This window comes from Nannobrachium achirus (assembly GCF_963921795.1).
Source record: "Nannobrachium achirus genome assembly, chromosome: 11".
Lineage (NCBI taxonomy): Eukaryota > Metazoa > Chordata > Actinopteri > Myctophiformes > Myctophidae > Nannobrachium > Nannobrachium achirus.
In genome coordinates this window covers 62,758,184-62,778,926 of record NC_137820.1, presented here as the reverse complement: position 1 = coordinate 62,778,926, position 20,743 = coordinate 62,758,184, and the positions used below count along the sequence as shown (strand labels likewise).

At 41.0% G+C, this 20,743-nt stretch overlaps 1 protein-coding gene across 1 annotated transcript in view; it reads left to right on the top strand.

Moving 5' to 3' along the window:
• Positions 1-20,743, top strand: part of lrp5 (low density lipoprotein receptor-related protein 5) — a 109,387-nt gene that overhangs the window by 10,927 nt on the left and 77,717 nt on the right. Inside the window, exons 2-3 of the mRNA XM_080737373.1 lie at positions 13,276-13,476; positions 15,893-16,109. Of these exons, the coding sequence (XP_080593499.1) occupies positions 13,276-13,476; positions 15,893-16,109 (418 nt within the window). The remainder of the gene's footprint in view (positions 1-13,275; positions 13,477-15,892; positions 16,110-20,743) is intronic.

Below are 20,743 nucleotides of genomic sequence, written 5' to 3'. Positions count from 1 at the left end.
CTGATTGTTAATCCTACTGACAAGCTCAAACTCCTCAGCTGTTCCTTTGTGTTGTGCCACACACACGCACGCACGCTCACACACACACAGTCACACACAGACGCACACGCACGCAGCCAGGTGCAGCAAAGCCATTTGAAGTGAGTCAGGAGTCACAGAGAAGGACCCATACTTTACTGTTTAGACAGATCTTCTAATGGGCATTGCACTAATTAGTGAAAAAGCTGACTGCTGGAAGCAGTTGGAAGGCATAAAAGTGTTATTTATGTATTTATTTTTATTTTACCATCCAGGATTTTCAGGCATTTTGGACAAGTACAGTAGCTCCTATTATTTTCTCAAATGGAGATTCCCATTTCCCCCACTTTTCTCCATTCTCCTCTGGCATCCCAGAAGATTTTGGTGGCATTTCTGCTTACTGCAGCATAGGGCAGCCACACGAATAAAGACTTTTAGTCTTTTGAACAAAAAAGAGCCTTAGATTTCATTTCTTCTTTTTTTCTAACAAAAAATACCCTTGACTCCAAAGTGCACCCTTTTTGCCCAAATATTTTTTAAATATAGCTTAATTTACGCATGAAATGGTTTGACAGCTATACTATTGACTTTTCTCTACAAAACGACTGACCTACTGCCAAAAAGAGCGCTTCCACACTGTGTTCATTGTATAGGTCTCAAGTGCATGGTTTTCATCGTAAAAATTACGTTTAGCCAAAATCATTTGTATAATCCATGTCCGTCCTTTTGTTCATTTCCAACCAGCATCAAGACAGCTTCATTAGAAATTAGATTTCCAAATAAGAATTATGATTACTCAACACAGGTTTTATTTTATAGTTTAAGTCTCATGGAAGTAGGTAAAGACACTTGATTTCTTCTCTTTTGGGAAGAAATCTGGAGAAATCAACAGACAAAATGTTCAGGGGGCAGTCAGCAACTATAATTTATGAACAGGAATCCAGAAAACGAAATGTGTCTGTTCATGAAAGTCTTTGACCACAAATAGATCCATGCTATGAGATATTTTATGAAGGTTTTACAGAAACAACAGCGACGAGCTCCTCTCTAAAATCCAGTTGAAACCATTATTTGCACAGGGGTTTGTATTTGATTTGACTTGTTTGCATGTCTGTTTTCTGCTAGTGTGAATGAAACACCTTGATGGAAGTAACCTAATCTGGCGTGCCATAGAATAAAACTACAGCTGCATTCACACATGCACTGCAAACCGGAACGTATCTAGACATGATCGGTAGGGCTGTATGTGAGAACGCAAATCATTTCAGTATCAGTTGGACCAGACATGCAATAGACTTTACTCCAAGAAATAAATCCACATTGTCACAATTTTAAAACGTTAAAAGTTTCATTATTTCCAACGCAGTTGCTCAAAAATAATGCATTGACAGCAGAGAGGGGCAAAATTCTTATTTGTGTTTTCTTGCTTGTCTCATTTTACTAGTGAATAATGCAGATAAAAACAAACAAGCAGGAGAGGTAATGTTTTTGCAACAGTGCCTTCTGTCGACAAATGTCAGCTACCTTTGCAACATGATTGCATCATGCCTGCCTGTTGTGAAGGTGAAGTGACAATGCTTTGATTCTCCCATATTGATGGAAGACAGACAGTGATGATAACAACTAAACATCATTATTGTGTTTATGGCAAGCTTACATTTCATATCACACACAAGCACTCCTGTAACTGTGGTTATTGTCACAGACTTTTAAAAGTAAATGAGTGAATGGTCAGAATGGTCTCGTATACACATTTTACGACAAATGATCCTGGTGGTGGGATTTTCATTGCCAAAAATATTGAATTAAACTGAACAGTCACCATGTAGTGTGTAAAACAACACAATAGTGACTAAATGAAATAAGGAGCGTAAGGTTGTAAGACTTGTAAAACATTTGAGTACTTTTTCCACCACTGCATGTTAGCGGCTGCGGCATTACAGCACAACAGCGACTTGAACGGTGCACTTCCCCCGAGTCTCCAAGTATGCGTTACGGCAAAATGTAACTGGTGATACTATCCAAATTCACAAGTCTACACTGCAGGGTAGTGTGCAGGGTTGCACTCGCTCTGTGCACACGTATCAATGAGTTCGTGTGCATGCCAGTGGAGACGGAGTTGGACCCCGGCGACTCTTTATAGAGAGCGGACGGCCCCATCCCCAGCTATTCATTTCAATGAAAGTTGCTCAGTGGCGCTTGAAGCACCCGGAAGACTGCCGGAAGTAGCTGAAATGGCCTGTGTACATAGGCCAATTTTGCAGCCCGTGAGGCACGGAGCAGGCGCACTAGAGACACGCATTAGCATTAGCATTAGCATACGCACCCGCAGTAGAGTTTAACTGCACTGCCAGGTTTGACCACCAGGCTTCAATGTTTTGGCGTGGTTCTGGGGGCTTGCAGTCTACGCGTTAGTTAAGTTATGCCATAAACAGTCGGGGTGCAACACAAGTTAGTAACTCAGTAGTTACAAACTAGTAGTTAGTTACTAAGCCTCTAGTGAGGACTTTACTCCCTGACGTAGGACAGAACCTACGTTCTGCTGGTGCAACCTGCCTGGTACTGTTTCACCAGGATGTGCAGTTGGTAGAAATCCTAAATGAAAAGGTTTTCAAAAAGAAAATGACAGAATAAACTGGCCCTATTCTCATCCCTGACAGTTTGTCTGGGCAAGCAGTTGTTAGTTATGGGAACTAGCCAGATCTGTTACCTTCACTGCAATAGTTAATCTGGCAACAGGCAATGATATGTTTTCCATGTATAAAAGGGGCTTTTGAATGTGGTAGTCGTGGATTGTCTTCTCCAGGTCCAGAAAGTCCCAGCTGGCCAGGGGAGGTCAGCCAAAACTAATCCCAGCTGTAGTGTCCCTCTCTGGGTGTAGAGATGGCAGGAAGAACCCATGGCTGCAATCTCTCTCTCTCTCTCTCTCTCTCTCTCTCTCTCTCTCTCTCTCTCTCTCTCTCTCTCTCTCTCCTTGCTTTCAGTCTGGTTCTCTGTTTTGTTGTTCTAGTTTATTGAACTTGTGAGTTTTCTGAATGTAGAATGTTTTACTTCTGAAAGTACAACCGGCTTTGTCAAGAGAACTTGGAATCTGCACCAAATTCATCTTTCTGTACTGAGATTGCGAGGACCTTAAAGGCAAGTTGTAGAGAGAGAGAGAGCTATCCACAAGTTTCCAACGTCCCATCGTGCGTTGCGCAGAAGGTGTGCGGCAGTTCCGGCGTCGCAGCCGAGTGTGATCTACAATGAATGAATGAATGAATGACATTTTTATTTCCGTGTCATGCCACAATTTGGCCCATCCTATATGGGATTATATGACACATTAGACATCAAAGTGAACTGACATCAATAGTCCTTTCCGCGTTCACACTACGCCCTTGTTATAAATTAACAAATCCATAAACATGAGAACAATACATCATAAACAAAATAATCTCAAATAAAACAATGCTCTATTTTACATGTATATGGCCCTCCTTCCCATCGACCAAGCTTTCTCCAGAAATGAAGCAAAAGTCGTCTCAGCTTCTCTGAGTCATCACACCACACAAATTCATAATTTGGATCTACCTTATTAAAGGTGTCTGCCTAATAGAATTGTAGAATGGGCAATAGAAAACAAAATGTATTTCATTTTCAATTTCATTAACAACAATTTCATCTACAAGTTCACAGCGGTTGCATCTGCGACACGACGTGAGCTTGTATGTCTGCTGTTCTCCGGAAGTGTCCCACACATAATTCTACAGTAAATCCTTGCAGAAAGTAGTGTCTGAGGTTAAACATAGTTATACTATTACGGCACAGCACAGTTTGGGGAAATGCTGTATTCCTTCATTATATGACATGATACCGGTATATATACAACTTGTTAAAAATGGGTTTATCACGCAGACGCGAAATGTACCCGTAATTCTGGAATGGACCATATGTACATATGCTGTACATAGATACCACTTAACCCAATATACTTTGTTGACCGGGGTTCTCCAGGGTTTTATAGCCTACTTGGGGCCCAAATTCTTTCACCTACAAGCTTGTAGATATACTGTTTTTGCTGAATGTTCACCTATTTTTGCCAAATGTTCGCCTTTTATGATATGCTCAGAATGAGCATGCTGGAGTTTATTTGGTTAATCCAAATATTAAAATGACATTTATACTGTAGACTAATGTCTAATGTGCCAACTGAACTGACTGAGTAGTGTATCCAAATATTCAGATTGTCGGGGCCAGGCCTAGATTATTGTAGCCTATCAGGGGTCTTCAACGTTTTCTGGCCAAGGACCCCTTAGTTGATAGAGAGATGAAGCAGGGACCCCCACAACCTCTTCATAGATTCCATAGTTTCATTGTTTGACAGCACGATCATCAGTGTCTGTCAAATTTGTGTTTTCAGATATTTAACCACTTGAATACTTAATAAACTTGACCTGTCACTCTGTACTTAGTCTGCTATTTTCCCCCTCTACACAAAAGCTATTTGCCAAAAAAAGCAGATTTACGCTGTGAGGCGTTGAGCTTGTAGATCTGATATTTTTGGCTAATGTTCTCAGAATATGGACACTAGGGTTCAAGTGGTTAATATACAACTAAGAAAAAAAGATTTGGAGGACCCCCTGTAGTAACTCTAAGGACCCCCCCAGGGGTCCCGGACCCCCGTTGAAGACCCATGCTATACTGTATATTTAAGTATCATCAAAGGCCAAAGCTGTGAATCGACAATACATGTTGACGTCAGTATATGGGCCTTTAATCCTCATCCTCAGTCATTCAAACCCTGTACACGTTTAATGGAACTGTGACCTTTCAATTATTTTCATGGATTAGAGATTTTCTTTTAGACACACATCTGTCCCTTTCACTTTTGAATGAGAGAATTTGAGACTTTCCAGTCTGCTTTGTTGTGCATGTCTTTTACATTACATGTACATCATGTAATTATAAGCAGGGCTAGCTCATGTCTTCCCATACACCTGGTACAGACATTGGGCTGAAAAATGCTTCATTGTGTATTGTGAGTCAAGTCAGTGTTATGTGAATGTGTGGCATCATATTTGGCCAATACAATTAATTTCTGTGTGTGGTGTGGTTACTATTTTGGATAATGGAATGCACTGAATGCAGAAGTTGTTTAGTTGTTTAGATCTCCATAATAGCCCTAAACCTTACAAAGTGCACAACACAATATTGAGGTACAGTTGAGGCAATATAGATAGGCCTGTTTTCGGTGATGACGACAGAGTTGCGATGTCTCAGGCGACCATGAGCCACGTGAGACACCAACGAGCGAACAGTAGCGAGCGAGTTGCCAGGTCGAGCGTTGTGACGGTCGCATGAGCCGACTCAGTGCCGTTACCGAGTTATGTGCCGTTATGGACTTGCGGCACCTCTGTCCGCATGGTCCAAGTGAACACAGCGAAGCGCTCACCACTGGCGCCCACTGTTGTGCTTAGGTTCGTTGATATCCCTCCAGAGGGCCAGCCCTGCCCAGCCCCAACCTGAGTCGACAGGGGTCTCCAATTTATCAGCTGGAGCCCTACCCGATACCCGACACCAAGTATACTTAATCTCTCTCTGATGTGTGCTTTCTCTGGTGCACTCGGCGCTCATGCTGTCTGATACATGCCTCACTTATCTCTCTAGGTCGTCCTTAGACGAGCCTTCCATCGTCGCTATACAAATAACTTGTGCCTAGTCCTAGTGCCACTGACAAAAATGCTCACATATCAACAGGCCATTTCAGAGACACACATACAGCGTCTATAACAAGTACTTATACCACAAAGAAAATTAAAAGAGAAATAGACAAAATCTTCCTAAATTACTATTTTGACAAGAATCTAACATCACCTGAAAAGTCTTTTTACACTTTTCTTAATATTTTCCTAAGTTAACACAGTCCTCTAAAAGCTGAGAAAATTCCATGAGCCTCAAATCCTGGATGCAACTTAAAAATGAAAAGAAAACAAACAAACAAAACAAAACAAACAAAAAAAAACGCATGGTTGTCAGGCAAGACAATGCAGCTATTTTTCTTCTTCTTTGGTGAAAAATGTGCCTCTTGTGGAGATTGGAAGGCTTTCTTTCTGACTGACAGCTCTGTGTGAGTGTGTGTGTGTTTGTGCGTGCGTGCGTACTTATGCGTGTATGTGTGTGTGCGCGTGCTGAGGGAATTAGAGTTGTCCATGTCGGTGCCAGGTCGCAGCATGCCAGCAGTGCCACGCTGCCAGACCAAACCGCTGGGCTCACCACAGGCCCTGTGTCAGCTAGCGTGTCAGCTAGGCCAGCGTCACTGGGATGCCAACTGCCAGTGCTGTCAGGACAATGATCCTGAAAAAAGTCTTTTAACACGTCTAAAGTACCATGCATAGTAATACATAAGGACCGCAAGTCTACACTAGAAACGGAGGGGGAGAGTGATTTAATCCGTTCGGTCCGTTGGTCTGTCTGTTTTTCTCTCTGTCCGTACCCTTATGGACAACACTCAACCCGACGGATTAAAACCGATAAAAACGTACGTACGCATGAGCTATCCGTGGCGAACTTTTGTCAACCGTGGGGGCAGTGAGGAAAATTACCTTTCCTCTGCTCTATGACAGCGGTTCTCAAACTATGTGTTCCAATAAGAAATATATTTTATCAAGAAACGGGGAAAAAAGGAACGTCGTTGCAACCACGTGAAGAGGATGCCTCGACTCCTCACACACCACACACCACGTTACCACGTATTACCAAACATCACGTCGGGTCAAGAAATTCTGTGGTTCTACATATTTTGGCTAAATGCTTCGGTTTACACGTGTGTGCAGAACCACCTCCATGTGGCGCGCGGCCCCAACAGGAGCAGAATTGGAGCGGAGAGTGGGTCTGCACGTAAATAACATATAGGAATGCATGTCGACGGATTTACCGTACGTAGACTACGTACTCTCTCACCCAAAAAAGTACACAAAATGAAGCATACGTAACTATACGTAACAGCCCTTTAAAGTGTGTTTTATCATGTCAAAAAAAAACATCTTGGTTTAACCAGGTCACACAGACTCTGGATTGGATTCTGTCTCATATTCTGTCAGTGAAATTGGTTTTGTGTTCAGTTTGACTGGTATTCAGGTTTTTAAGCTGGGCAACCAGCTTCGGTAATCAGGTCATTTTCTTAGACGACCATTGATTACCTCTTCTGGATAGGCTATCCATGTACATGGTACTGAGCTAAGGGCCAATCGCAGGACAGTACCCCAGGAGTGCCCTTCCAGACAATGGGGCGAGAGTCCAGGCTATGGGGGAAATTAGCAGTGTTGGCAAAAGTACTCAAATGTTTGTTGTCCCTGCTTAGCATTGACTTATGTTTGTTGTCCCTGCTTAGCATTGACTTAGCATTGACAACATTGTCATGATCGTAAAACTATCTAGTTTTAACGTTCAGAACGTTTTCTTTTTGGACAATAAAACATTGACAGCCAGGGGGAAAAAAAATCCATGAAGGACACGGAATGCAATCGTTCACTCGCCGTTGGAAAATTGACTTATTAGACTATTCTGGATGTGTGGCTAACGGCTAACGCTAACGTTAGCTAGCGCTAGCTGCAGGCTAACGCTGGCATGTTATACACAATTACTCATGGAATAAAACGGCGACCCAATTCACTAAAATGTGATAAAGCCACAAAAGCATCTCAAAATATCTAGGCTACATTTCACATAAACGCCAGAGCTTAACTCTGCATGTAAATAGGACTTTTTTTAATTAATGTGAGAGATCGTGACATATTTTTGTTGGTCCTCCCAGAATATGGCTAACATGCTAGTCCTAGCCAGCCTGTATTAGCCCTTTGTAGCCAAATGCGGTAATATCGAGACTCCATTACTTAGCGATATTTATTCCGGTATTTATTCAGTTAATTTAATGGCACGTATGTTCCAAATGAACAATTATTAACCACGTAATGTTGTTATAATGATTTAATCTATTATTTATTTATTATCCCGTTTTCTTCTCGGGCTTTGGAGGAAAAAATGATCCGCTTGCTTCCTGCCTGGAGGCGTCTGTGACTTCCGCAAATGCTGCGGTCCTTTCCTTTGTTGTTGAGTTAGCTTAGCATTGAATAGAACAGTATCCACGTCCAGAGCGTTTTTTTTGGACAATAAAACATTGACAGGAATGACAGCCAGGGGGGAAAATCTATCAGAAGGACACATGGAATGTAATCGTTCCTTTGCCGTCGGAAAGTTGACTTATTAGACTATTCTGGATGACTGTTTATTAGTGGCTAACGGCTAACGCTAGCTAGCGCTAGCTGCAGGCTAATGTAGCTATCGTATAAACAACTGGGTTACTGGAATAAAACGTGATCCAACTCTATTTTTGCCAATCTATGAAAATCTACAAGCTCACAATGCGAGGTGGTTGAGCCTGTAGATTGTGGTTTATTATCAGAGTCAGATGATCCTTCACGAAGTTACACAAACACTGAGACCCAAGTTACACAAAGCACTTAGCATAGCTACAGTTAGCTATCTTAGGTGTTAATGTCCAGTTTCGAGCAGTAATTCACACAGTTACTGTGTGTGAATTATTTAGAAACTGACCATTAACACCTGAAGACTATTGGCAAACGTGGGCTTATGACAGCAGAACAAAGGATTACATTTGGGCATTATGAGAAAGAGATAGAATAGTAGTTCTCGTTTATTGATACCAGTGGTGGAAAAAGTACTCACATACTATACTCAAGTAAAAGTATCAGCACTAACTAAAGTTTTCAAGTAAATGTAGTGGAGTAAAAGTATGATATTTGGATCCGAGATGTATTGTGGAGTAGAAGTAAAAGTATTGGAAATAGGAAACAGGTACAGTACAGTACATGTAACGGAAGCTTTTCCCCAATAAATAAATAAATACATTCACAACAAAATACATGCTAACTCGGTATCATAGCTGTATGTCTATAAGCATCCACACCACAGTTGCACATAATTATTAATTAAAGCATAGCTGTGTAATTTGAATAGCCAATGTGTTAGTTTCGAGGCAATTCACAGTTATTGTGACGGTGATAAAACAATAGAACTCAAGTATTGTTTTGAAATAGGCCAATTTGTTAGTTTCGAAACAATTCACACAGTTACTGTGTGAGTTAAAGTGGTTTATGTATAGGCCTATTTTATATTATAATTTGTAAATAAGTTTTGAAATAAATGTGGCCTAGTGGAGTAGAAGTTAAAATATTGGAAATTGGATTTACTAAAATAAAGTACAAATAGCCAAGTTCTCCAAGTTAGAATGTATGTACTTTTCCAACACTGTGTAAACGTTTGTGTTCTCATGCCAATAAAGCTTCTTTGAATTGAAGATTGAATTGAAGATTGCTCCCCATGTGGCGGAGTACACAATAATGGTAAATAAAGTAGCTTACTCTAAAATAATCCATCCATCCATCCATCCATCCATCCATCTTCAACCGCTTATCCAGCATCGGGTCACTGGGGTAACAGTTCCAACTGAGATTTCTAGAGTTCCTTAATAATAATAATTAAAATAAACAATACTAATGATTATAATTGCGACCGTCAGGTCGCAGTTACTATGAAAACCTCCACCGCCTGTCTGTCTGTCCGTCAGTCTGTCTGTCACGTCACATCACACTTTTTTGCCCCTATCCATGTGAAATTTTCCACACACAATCCTTGTCTGCCAATCCACAACCTCCACCCTTCCAGGGACCCCCGCAGCTCCAGGGACCCCCGCCAAATTTTTTAAAACACATTTTTGAATACTGCTCCTACAGTTTTTGCCCTAAAATCACACAAATCGCTACACAGTATGTCTACACTTATCTCATCGACATGGATCTGTCCCATATAGCGCCACCATCAGGTCGATTTTTTAACACATTTTTGGACCTAAACTTTTTTTTTTCTAATTTTTTTTTCAAACTTTTTTTTTTTTTTCAAAAAAAAATTTTTTTTCCAAACTTTTGAGACCAGCTCATAAATTGACTGTGACATCTGCCCAGCTTATATATTGACTGTGTCAATTCTTGTTTATGTCTATGTTGAACTTAATGAAATATGCAGGCACTCTGAATTCCCCTATCATGGTGAACATGCAGCTGACATGCAGCAAGCTTGTATATCTGCTCTATTTGAATAGCCAACGCAAATAATAATAATAATAATAAATCTATGAAGTATTACGGGTATAACATGCTTTAGACATAATGAGTATCTGACAATCTGGGTGTTATAATAGGCTCTGTCCATCTCGTTTACAGGTCACTTTTCAAGTACAGTCTAATTGCCCAAAATGCAGTAAAATCAACCATTACAGATTTTTGAGTACATTTCACGTGTTTTTCTGCATGTACGGTAGTAGTATTTCAGAATTTTCTTAGGCCCTGCCTTGATGGGTTGGCGTAATTTCACAGGGGTGACCAGGTAACATAATTATCACTGCTGAAATTCACTGTTTATATCACTGGTTATTATCAAACAGCACACGCCCCTTACCACCCACCCATGCAATGACCTTCAACTACTTATCCGAAGTGGTGTCGCGGAGGTAAACAGCTCTAGCAGAGAAACCCACATCTCCCTTTCTGTGTCCACATCAGCCAGCTCTGACTGGGGGATCCCGAGGCGGGTGCAGAGATAATCCCACCACCTGGTCCTCAGTCTGTCCTGTTAGCTGAGGCCAAACTGGTCAAGAATCATCAATTTGGTGCACTTGGTGAAGAGTTTTTGATTTTTGGTATGGTGTTAGGTATGGGTATAAGGTTTTCAAAAACCATCGCAAACAAGTTGGGCTCGCCCCCTAGTGGTCTGTTTGCAATGAATCAAATATTAGATACTTCAGTACATGGTGCAAACCCCAAATAATTGATGAAAGAGATTTTTCAATGGATTCTGTTACTATTGGGTATGATAAACAACATACTAAAAATTCAAGAAAAAATAACTACCGGAAAGGCACCATTTTCAAGATGGCGTCCACGATGGCTGCCGGGAGCTGAAAATGCCTATAAACTGGGTTTTAATGTGTAAAAATTCATAAAGAATCTGCACTTGGTGAAGAGTTTTTGATTTTTGGTATGGTGTTAGGTATGGGTATAAGGTTTTCAAAAACCATCGCAAACAAGTTGGGCTCGCCCCCTAGTGGTCTGTTTGCAATGAATCAAATATTAGATATGTCAGTACATGGTGCAAACCCCAAATAATTGATGAAAGAGATTTTTCAATGGATTCTGTTACTATTGGGTATGATAAACAACATACTAAAAATTCCAGAAAAAATAACTACCGGAAAGGCACCATTTTCAAGATGGCGTCCACGATGGCTGCCGGGAGCTGAAAATGCCTATTTAATGTGTAAAAATCCATATAAAATATGCACTTGGTAACTAGCTTTTACATTTTGGCATGGTGTTAGGTATGGGTATAAGGTTTTCAAAAACTATCGCAAACAAGTTGGGCTCACCCCCTAGTGTCTAAAATATACTGACCTATCTAATATCTGATTCATTGAAAACAGACCACTAGGGGGCGAGCCCAACTTGTTTGCGATGGTTTTTGAAAACCTTATACCCATACCTAACACCATACCAAAAATCAAAAACTCTTCACCAAGTGCAGATTTTTTATGAATTTTTACACATTAAAACCCAGTTTATAGGCATTTTCAGCTCCCGGCAGCCATCGTGGACGACATCTTGAAAATGGTGCCTTTCCGGTAGTTATTTTTTCTTGAATTTTTAGTATGTTGTTTATCATACCCAATAGTAACAAAATCCATTGAAAAATCTCTTTTATCAATTATTTGGGGTTTCAGCCATATACTGACAAATCTACTGTTGAATTCATTGCAAACAGACCACTAGGGGGCGAGCCCAAATTGTTTGCGATGGTTTTTGAAAACCTTATACCCATACCTAACACCATACCAAAAATCAAAAACTCTTCACCAAGTGCAGATTTTTTATGAATTTTTACACATTAAAACCCAGTTTATAGGCATTTTCAGCTCCTGGCAGCCATCGTGGACGCCATCTTGAAAATGGTGCCTTTCCGGTTGTTATTTTTTCTTGAATTTTTAGTATGTTGTTTATCATACCCAATAGTAACAGAATCCATTGAGAAATCTCTTTCATCAATTATTTGGGGTTTGCACCATGTACTGACGTATCTAATATTTGATTCATTGCAAACAGACCACTAGGGGGCGAGCCCAACTTGTTTGCGATGGTTTTTGAAAACCTTATACCCATACCTAACACCATACCAAAAATCAAAAACTCTTCACCAAGTGCACCAAATTGATGATTCTTGACCAGTTTGGCCTCAGCTATGTGGCCTCCTCCTAGCTCCAACCACTGGCTCCTTTCTGTACAAAGGAGCAGTGGCTCTACTCCCACTGTCCCAGTCCCTCATGGACGACTGTCTGAGCTTCTAACCTTTTCTCTAAAGGAGATGCCAGCCGACTTCCTGAGAAATAGGGCTGTCACAATAATTTCATAATCGTCTAATCGCAATCATTTGACATAATCGCAATTATTTTGTGATAATTGTCATAATCGTTTAAAAAATGTTTATATATGTTCAAACATTTTAAAATATTGTGGAAATAGCAGATCTACAAGCTCACAACGCGTCACGATGCGACACGTTGTGAGCTTGTAGATCCGCTATTTCCACTATCAATATTCTTTTTAAAGGTTTAGGTTATGAAAAATGTAGGTTATGTGTCATATCTGCCATGTGCAACTTCAAAGCCTACAAGCCAAACAGAAATGTAATTGTCAACGACAAAAACACAATTAAATTGTTAATCGCAATTATTTGAGTGACAATTAATTGTCATATAAAATGTCATAATCGTGACAGCCCTACTGAGAAACGCCTTTTCGGGGAACTCGTTCTTCAGTAATGCTCCACATTTCAGGACTATAAGTGAGAGTTGGAAACAAAGATTGTCTCCTTTACTTGATAGACAAATTACGTACTGTTTTCACCAAAACTCCCACGTCACACTATGTAAGCATCAACAGTCTGTGTTGTGGACTTGTGGTGGTTTGTATTTTTAAACATTTTTACTCTGGCCATTCTCTCTGGAGAATGCAGTATGGCCAGAGAAAAGAATTACCCTCTCCCTCTCCGTCTCCCTCTCCCTCTCCGTCTGCCTCTCTTCCAAAAGTACTAATAACTTGGCCTCCTCATCTTATCTTGTTCTCTTTATGCTCTTTCCCTTCTCCCCAGGCTCTCCTCTTCTCCTGTTTGCGAATCGGCGTGACGTGCGTCTGGTGGATGCGGACGGCGTGCGGGGGGAGTCAGCGGTGGTGGTTAGTGACCTGGAGGACGCTGCGGCCGTGGACTTCTTGTACTCCGAGGGCCTGATATTTTGGACGGACGTCAGCGAAGAGGCCATCAAACAGACCCACTGGAACCAGTCGTCCAACTGTAAGATAATCAAAATATCCCCAACAGCCATTATCCTGGGCGGAACATTTGCCAAAAAATAGCAGATCTACAAGCTCACAACGCATGACAACGCGTCGCATGAGCTTGTAGAGCGGCAATTCTTTGGCAAAGACATTTGGTAAAGAGTGAAAAAAAGTATGTTATTTCCAGGTCTCTTACTTGGGCTTACTCTTACTGTCACGATTATGACTTTTTACTTGACGATTAATTGTCACACAAATAATTGCGATTAACGATTTATTAAAGACGGGTGCTGTGATTTTTAACCTCCTAAAACATGATTATCAGGTATTATGATTATACTTGGAGGAAGATCTTTAAAAGTGTACAGAAAGTGTTACAATTATGTTTTTATGTGGTCACACCCACCTGTTCATTAAGTATGCCTGGTTTTCAGGAGGGTGGTGACCCAGCTGAAGTTAGCCACACCCACACATGTTTGACTCAGAGGCTTTCAGATTTCAGGAAGAAACCACAAATACACAGGGAAGGGCATATTTGTATATTAAAACCACACCTGGGGGTCAATTAGAGTAATGTTACCTCCATAGACAGAAAAAGTATAAAACTATGGCACCACCTCTTTAATTTCCGTTTTATTTTTTAGGCTTTGAAGTGGTACAGGGCATATATGACAAATATATAAAGAAATGACTGAATGATGAATTTTCAATTCAAACTTTGTCTTCAAACTAGACACACAGGGGTCCATAGATCACACATAACAAATTAAGCATTTTTAATAATCACATATTATTTCTTTAAGACACACAACTGTCCCCTTCACTTTTGATTGAGACTTCCCAGTCTACTTTGGTGTGCATGTCTTTCACATTACATGTACATAATGTAAGACAGGCCTCAAACAGACCCACTGGAACCACTGCTTTGATGCTTGCTTTGAGGATTGATCCCCCAATGTCTTATTAAGTCTGATACTGATTGTCTATAAACAGGCTTGAACAATCCTGATCCATTCTAGAGTCTACAGAAACATTGTCCTCTCTAGAAGGCTTGACTTGTACATGGTTGCATTGACTTAATACTTTGTCTCCTTAAACAGAGCATGGGAGACATTCCAAACGATATTGCTATCAATATAAACTCGCCCCTTGTAGAAACATGCCAGACTCTGGTGGGATATTAACCAGGCTGTGATTGCAAAGTGTTTATAGAGGCAGAAAGTAGGTTATAGAGGTGTGCTACAGTAGTGCAATAGTCTGCTATTGCAGTGGTTCTCAACCTGTGGGTCGGGAGGGGGGGGGCCACAGATGACAGTGAAATGACAGTTTAGTCAGGAACACTCACGTCAAAGTACAGTAGATTTAACCATTTATTGCAACAAATGGAATACAGTTAAACTTGGTGTTTACGGGCTCCGCGTTTGGAGTTGTTCCCTGAATGTTGTATATGCATGCCTGCTAAGCAAAATCAGGGAACTTTAAGCAAAACCCCCCATAGGGATACAATGGTATTACAATAGCAATACATTGACATATTAGCTTGAATCAGCAGACATAACATTACAAATATTTGAGCCTATATGTCAGACTCTGATCAAAATGTGGAGGCTGGGGTGGAGGAGGCAGCTAAGCAGCAGCAGATCCAAGGCTTGGGATCCAAGACAAGCAGAGCTATAGTGAATACAAGCTGTTTAAAGGAGCCTCCCTTACTGAGCGAGAGCTCTGATTGGATAATGGCATTGTGATGTAATGATCAGCAGATGAGTGAATGAGGAAAGGATCTGACTGACAGACTAATGCTATGCTTCATTTTAAGGACTTATCAAAACCTTTTAATACCTAATGTCTGTTGATCCACACAGACCCAAGACTGAATTCTCCCAGAGTTAACTGGTCTAACTCAACTGTCCTGCTGCCTGTCCCCACTCCCCATGAATAAAACGTGATGGATACTAAAACAATACTTACTCGCTGCTAGGGGTGGGACCATAATCGTTATTACGGTTTATTGTGATAAAAAATACTCAAAATAATCGCAGGCGATTTAAATTTAATATCGTGAAATTATCCTCCGTCATGCACTGGGATCAATTCACCTTTTATTTGCTGAGCTGCATATCTGATACCACTTAAACCCTCTGTAATTGGTCAAACGGATCTGGAAATAACTTACTTTTTTTCACTCTACCAAATCTCTTTGCCAAAAAAATTACTTATCTACAAGCTCACAACGCTATTTTTTGGGCAAATGTTCCACCCCAGGATAATGGATGTTAGGGGTATTTTGAATATGGCAATAATATCATAAATCGCAATTTCTTTGGTCACAATATTGGTGACATTTTCATATGGTCCCATCCCTACTGGCCGCCTTAAAGGTACAGTATCATTATGTGACACTGACTCTGCTCTCTTTCTCTCCACGTCCACAGCACTGAAAGAGGCTCTAGGAACAGGCCAGGCTGTAGTCGTCTCTGGATTGGACAGTCCGGACGGGCTCGCCTGTGATTGGCTGGGAAGGAAGTTGTATTGGACAGACTCCGAGACCAATCGGATAGAAGTAGCAAACCTGGATGGAACCTCGCGGAAAGTCCTGTTCTGGCTGGACCTGGACCAGCCCAGGGCGATAGCACTCAACCCTGCTCATAGGTAAACAGAACACATGTGCACGCACGCACGCACACACACACACACGCACGCACGCACACACACACACACACACACACACACACACACACACACACACACACACACACACACACACACACACTCCAAAAAGAAGCAGCTAGGCCACATTTGAAAATAGGCGACAAAATATTGTCAGATGGGGGATCCTCTGACAAATACTGTACATAATATGATAATTTGGAGGTCCTTGACATGAAGATGTTTGAGAAACACCAATTTAAACAACATTAGGAAGCAAAGCCTGAATAAGCAACTACACTTTAGAAAAGCACAACCCACAACCACCAATAATTACAAACAGGTTCACAGAAAAACAAGCCCAAAATGGCTTATTTATAATATGCAGACATGGCAACACTGATCCTAACCCTAACCTCAACTTGAAGCCAGGGGCGTCACAATGGGGGGAAATTGGGACTGAGTTACTAGGGCCCAAGGTGGAGGGGGCCTTAATTATTTTATGCTTTAGCTATTGGGAAAATAGCCGATATACAAGCTCACAGCGAGCTTGTAGATCTGCTATTTTTGAAAAGTCGTGAAAATTTGTGCAAATCTTTGAATATATATATATTTTTTAAGCAAACATTTGTAACTCAAACTTTGCTTCTGGGGGGTCCCTGGGACTAAACATTTTAAGATGGGAGTCCGTGGACAAATACTTGGACAAATTTTCACGATTTTCAAAAATAGCAGATCTACAAGCTTTGAGCTTGTATATCTGCTATTTTTCAATAGTTAAAGCACAAAAATAATGCGTTCCCAGTCTAATTGCGTTAAACCCCCTCCTCCACCTATGTGTGACACCCCTGCCTGAAGCTGTTCCTAGTTGCAAGCATAACTCCCCAAAGCTTGTTTAACCATAAAGCCTGTAGAATGGTCCTCTCACTACACTATCTATTTCCTCTCTCTGTCTATTTAGCAAATTGTAGCACACGTTTGGGCACATTTTGCCCTCACGCGTATAGCAATACAAGTACATACACACACACACACCTTTAATCAACATCTTAATGTTGATTGATGTGACACCTGATTCCTTATCACTTTGGTTTCGTTGTCCCTATTTCCGTCGTGTTATTATAGGCCAAAACGTTACAGAGCTTGTACGTTGGGCTGTTTTATTTAAAAAAAATATATACATCTTTTTACCACACAAAATAGGTTTAAGTGGTTACAGTTTACAATAGTTTAGGCATATTAGCAGATGCTTTTAATCCAAAGCGACTTACAATAAGCAGGTAAAAGGCTGGTTAGGCTGCTGCAACTGCAAACACACACACACACACACACACACACACACACACACACACACACACACACACACACACACACACACACACACACACACACACGCACGCACACACGCACACTGTAATTGTATGTATGTCTTAGGGTGGGGGTCCTTGTCCGTGTGGGGAGGTCCCTGAATGTGTGTATGTATTTATAGTCTCTATGTATAGCATACATACATACATGCACATCCTTTGGGACGAGAGTCATGGAAGCACTGAGACAGTGTTTTCCACCAGTATAGAACAATACCGTGCATGCCATGCCATGACGGTGTCTCAACCCACCAGCACGGTCACACACACTTGTTGAGTCTTCAGCCAAGGCCAGCTGAAGCCGCGTGCTCACATGGAGTCATGAATTATGACATGACAGGTTATATTAACACAGTGGCTGCTACCACTGTTTTGGCAGACACAGGGGCGTCACATGGAGGGGGGGGGGGGGGGGTGAGTGGGACTGAGTTACTAGGGCCCAAGGTGGAGGGGCCTTAATTATTTTATACTTTAACTATTGAAAAATAGCAGATATACAAGCTCACAGCGCGGCACCGAGTGCCGCGCTGCGAGCTTGTAGATCTGCTATTTTTGAAAAGTCGGGAAAATAATGTGCAAAATCTTTGAATATATGTATTTTTTAAGCAAACATTTCTAAGTCAAATTTTGCTTCTGGGGGTCCCTGGAACAAAATATTTTGAGATGGGGGACTCATGGCCAAATATATATAATTTGAAATATTCAAAGACTTTCACGATTTTTCAAAAATAGCAGATCTGCAAGCTTGCAAGCGTGGCACCGAGTGCGCTTTGAGCCCAAACAAGCATCTTGAAATTGCTCAATATGTTTATCATGCAAAAAACACGAGCTATTTGTTCATTTTAATTAATCATTTGATTCATCTATCATTTAATTGATCATATTATGGGACATAATGTAGGAGCAGACATGATCTACACTTGGCGGAGGGCTGAAAGGAAACCAATCCAATCTAAAAGTTGACGAGTGTATTCGTTAGCTGAGCGTTTCCTTTCTCTGTTGTGCTTAACCTCACATTGACATTTCCATAGTCTCAGCATGGACTGTGTGTGTGTGCGTGCGTGCGTGTATGTGTGTGCGCGTGTGCATGCATGCGCGTGTGGGCGCGTATATGCATGGAAACACTATATGTCAGCAGAATCGGCCCTTCTTGGCTGATAGATTTAAATTGTGCTGATAGATTTACTCCTCTTGGAATAGAACAGAACAGAGGGCATATAAAAGAGCATATTACAGCTGTTTGTTGAGGAGAAATAGCCTTATACCCTGGATGTGAACTTCAGACCAGCCTGTCTGTCACTGATTAACCCCGGGGAACAACAAGCACAACTGTTTTTGGACACTAAAATAACATGGTCTTTATTTGACCATCAAAAGGAGAGATCAGAAGTTGTCATATCAAATGTTTCACTCTTATGTGACCACTGAATATTCCAACAATCTCTATACTTTGCATTGTGGTTGCCGACCAGGCACTTTGGCCTGGTGTATAAAAGTAATAACCTTAATATTGTTAGACAGCTCCAGCCCCTAATAAAACACTCCCTTGTAACCTGGTGTTGCTTAACGGTGCTTCTAGTGTAAACAGGTTTGTGTGCGTGCGTGCTTGCGAGCGTGAGTGAGTGTGTGTTAGAGCCCAAACGATTCGTCCGTCTGGCCTAGATTGTAGATCTGCTATCTTTGTCAGATTTTATATAGAGGTTAAGTGGTTGAATGAAATAAAGTTCATTTTATGTGTTTATGTTTTATATCCAAAAGTTATTTGTGTTTATTTGTTTAATTGCAAATGAAATGTTCTTAAATACAAACTTTAAACCAATCTAAATTTTTGATTAGAAAAACATTGGTAATCAGTGGTCAGTGGTCTCTTACAAAATCGGGATCTGAATCAGACATACCAACAACAACAAAAAAAAGAAAAATGGCAGTGGTCGCTGTAATGTCTTTCTTGTCTTGGTATCACCAGTAAAGCTTCAGCCTTTTGATAACATTTCCTTCAGATGTTAGCAGTGCTAATGACTGAAGATCCCCCCTCATTATTCTTCCCTAGCTACCGTTCTCTCGCTCTCATTCTCTCTCTCTCTCTCTCTCTCTCTCTCTCTCTCTCTCTCTCTCTCTCTCTCTCTCTCTCTCTCTCTGTCTCTATCTCTCTCTCTCTCTATCTCTCTCTCTCTGTCTCTATCTCTCTCCCTCCCTCTGGTTTCCTGAGCTGTAATTGTTGTTTCTACCCCACTGGCCAAAGGAATGCTGATCTGTCTGTTACTCTAAAGCCCCGTGCACACTGGGCCGATCCCGGGGCCGATTCCCCCGGGGCCGATTGTCGGGATGATCCCCGGGAAAATCGTTCGGTCGGCCCCGGAATCGGTCTTCACTCTGAACGGTACCCCGACACGAACGGATTATGTTAATTAGTTTTTTATGACATCGGGACTCGTCGGGAGCGCTCACGATAATATCAAAAAAGCTTGATATTGTCGGGTCATCGGGTAGGAATCCTTTACAATTAATGTCGTCTGAATGAGCCCACGGGATTGCTTCAGATTATATGAAGCCAGCTCTTCCCTTTTTTTTAGGCTGCGCAAAGTGTACACCTCACAATAGAATAGCCTACACTTTTATTATTATTATTACCTACTTACTTTTTACTTTAGCCTACTTTCTCCCTAAAATGTTGTAATCACTTGTTCAAAAACGTTATAGCCTATAGCGTTCTTTTTTTTCCTTTTTTTTTTCTTCTGCGCAGTCATTTGGCGGAGTTGAAGTTCTCTTCTGCTCTATCTTGCTATATAGACATAGCCTATGCTCATGTCTGTGTAATGTCTGGCTGGTTGCTGGTTAAAATGGTGGTTGATGCTACTATGCCACATTATTCATATAATGTAATACTCAAGAGACATTCCATTGCATTCCTTTATTTTTTTTTTACTTTTACGCGCGGGCTGCGGGCACGTCATTGCGTCGTTTTTTTCTGCGACTGCACGCACACAACGGCGAGGTTTGGACATTCATAATTGCTATTAGCTGATTAAGCTCATGTCTGTTTAATGTCTGGCTGGTTGCCGTTAAAATGCTGGTTGATGCTATATGCCACATTATTATTCATATAATGTCATCATACTCAAAGTCAGAGAGACATACATTCCTTGGGATTTTTTTTCTTCTTTTTTACTAGGCCTACGTGTGGTCTTTTTTCTTGTTCTGTTTGGTGTTGTACAACTCATTAACACCACGCAATTTAGGCTATTGTTCAAATATCATTCCCACGTAATA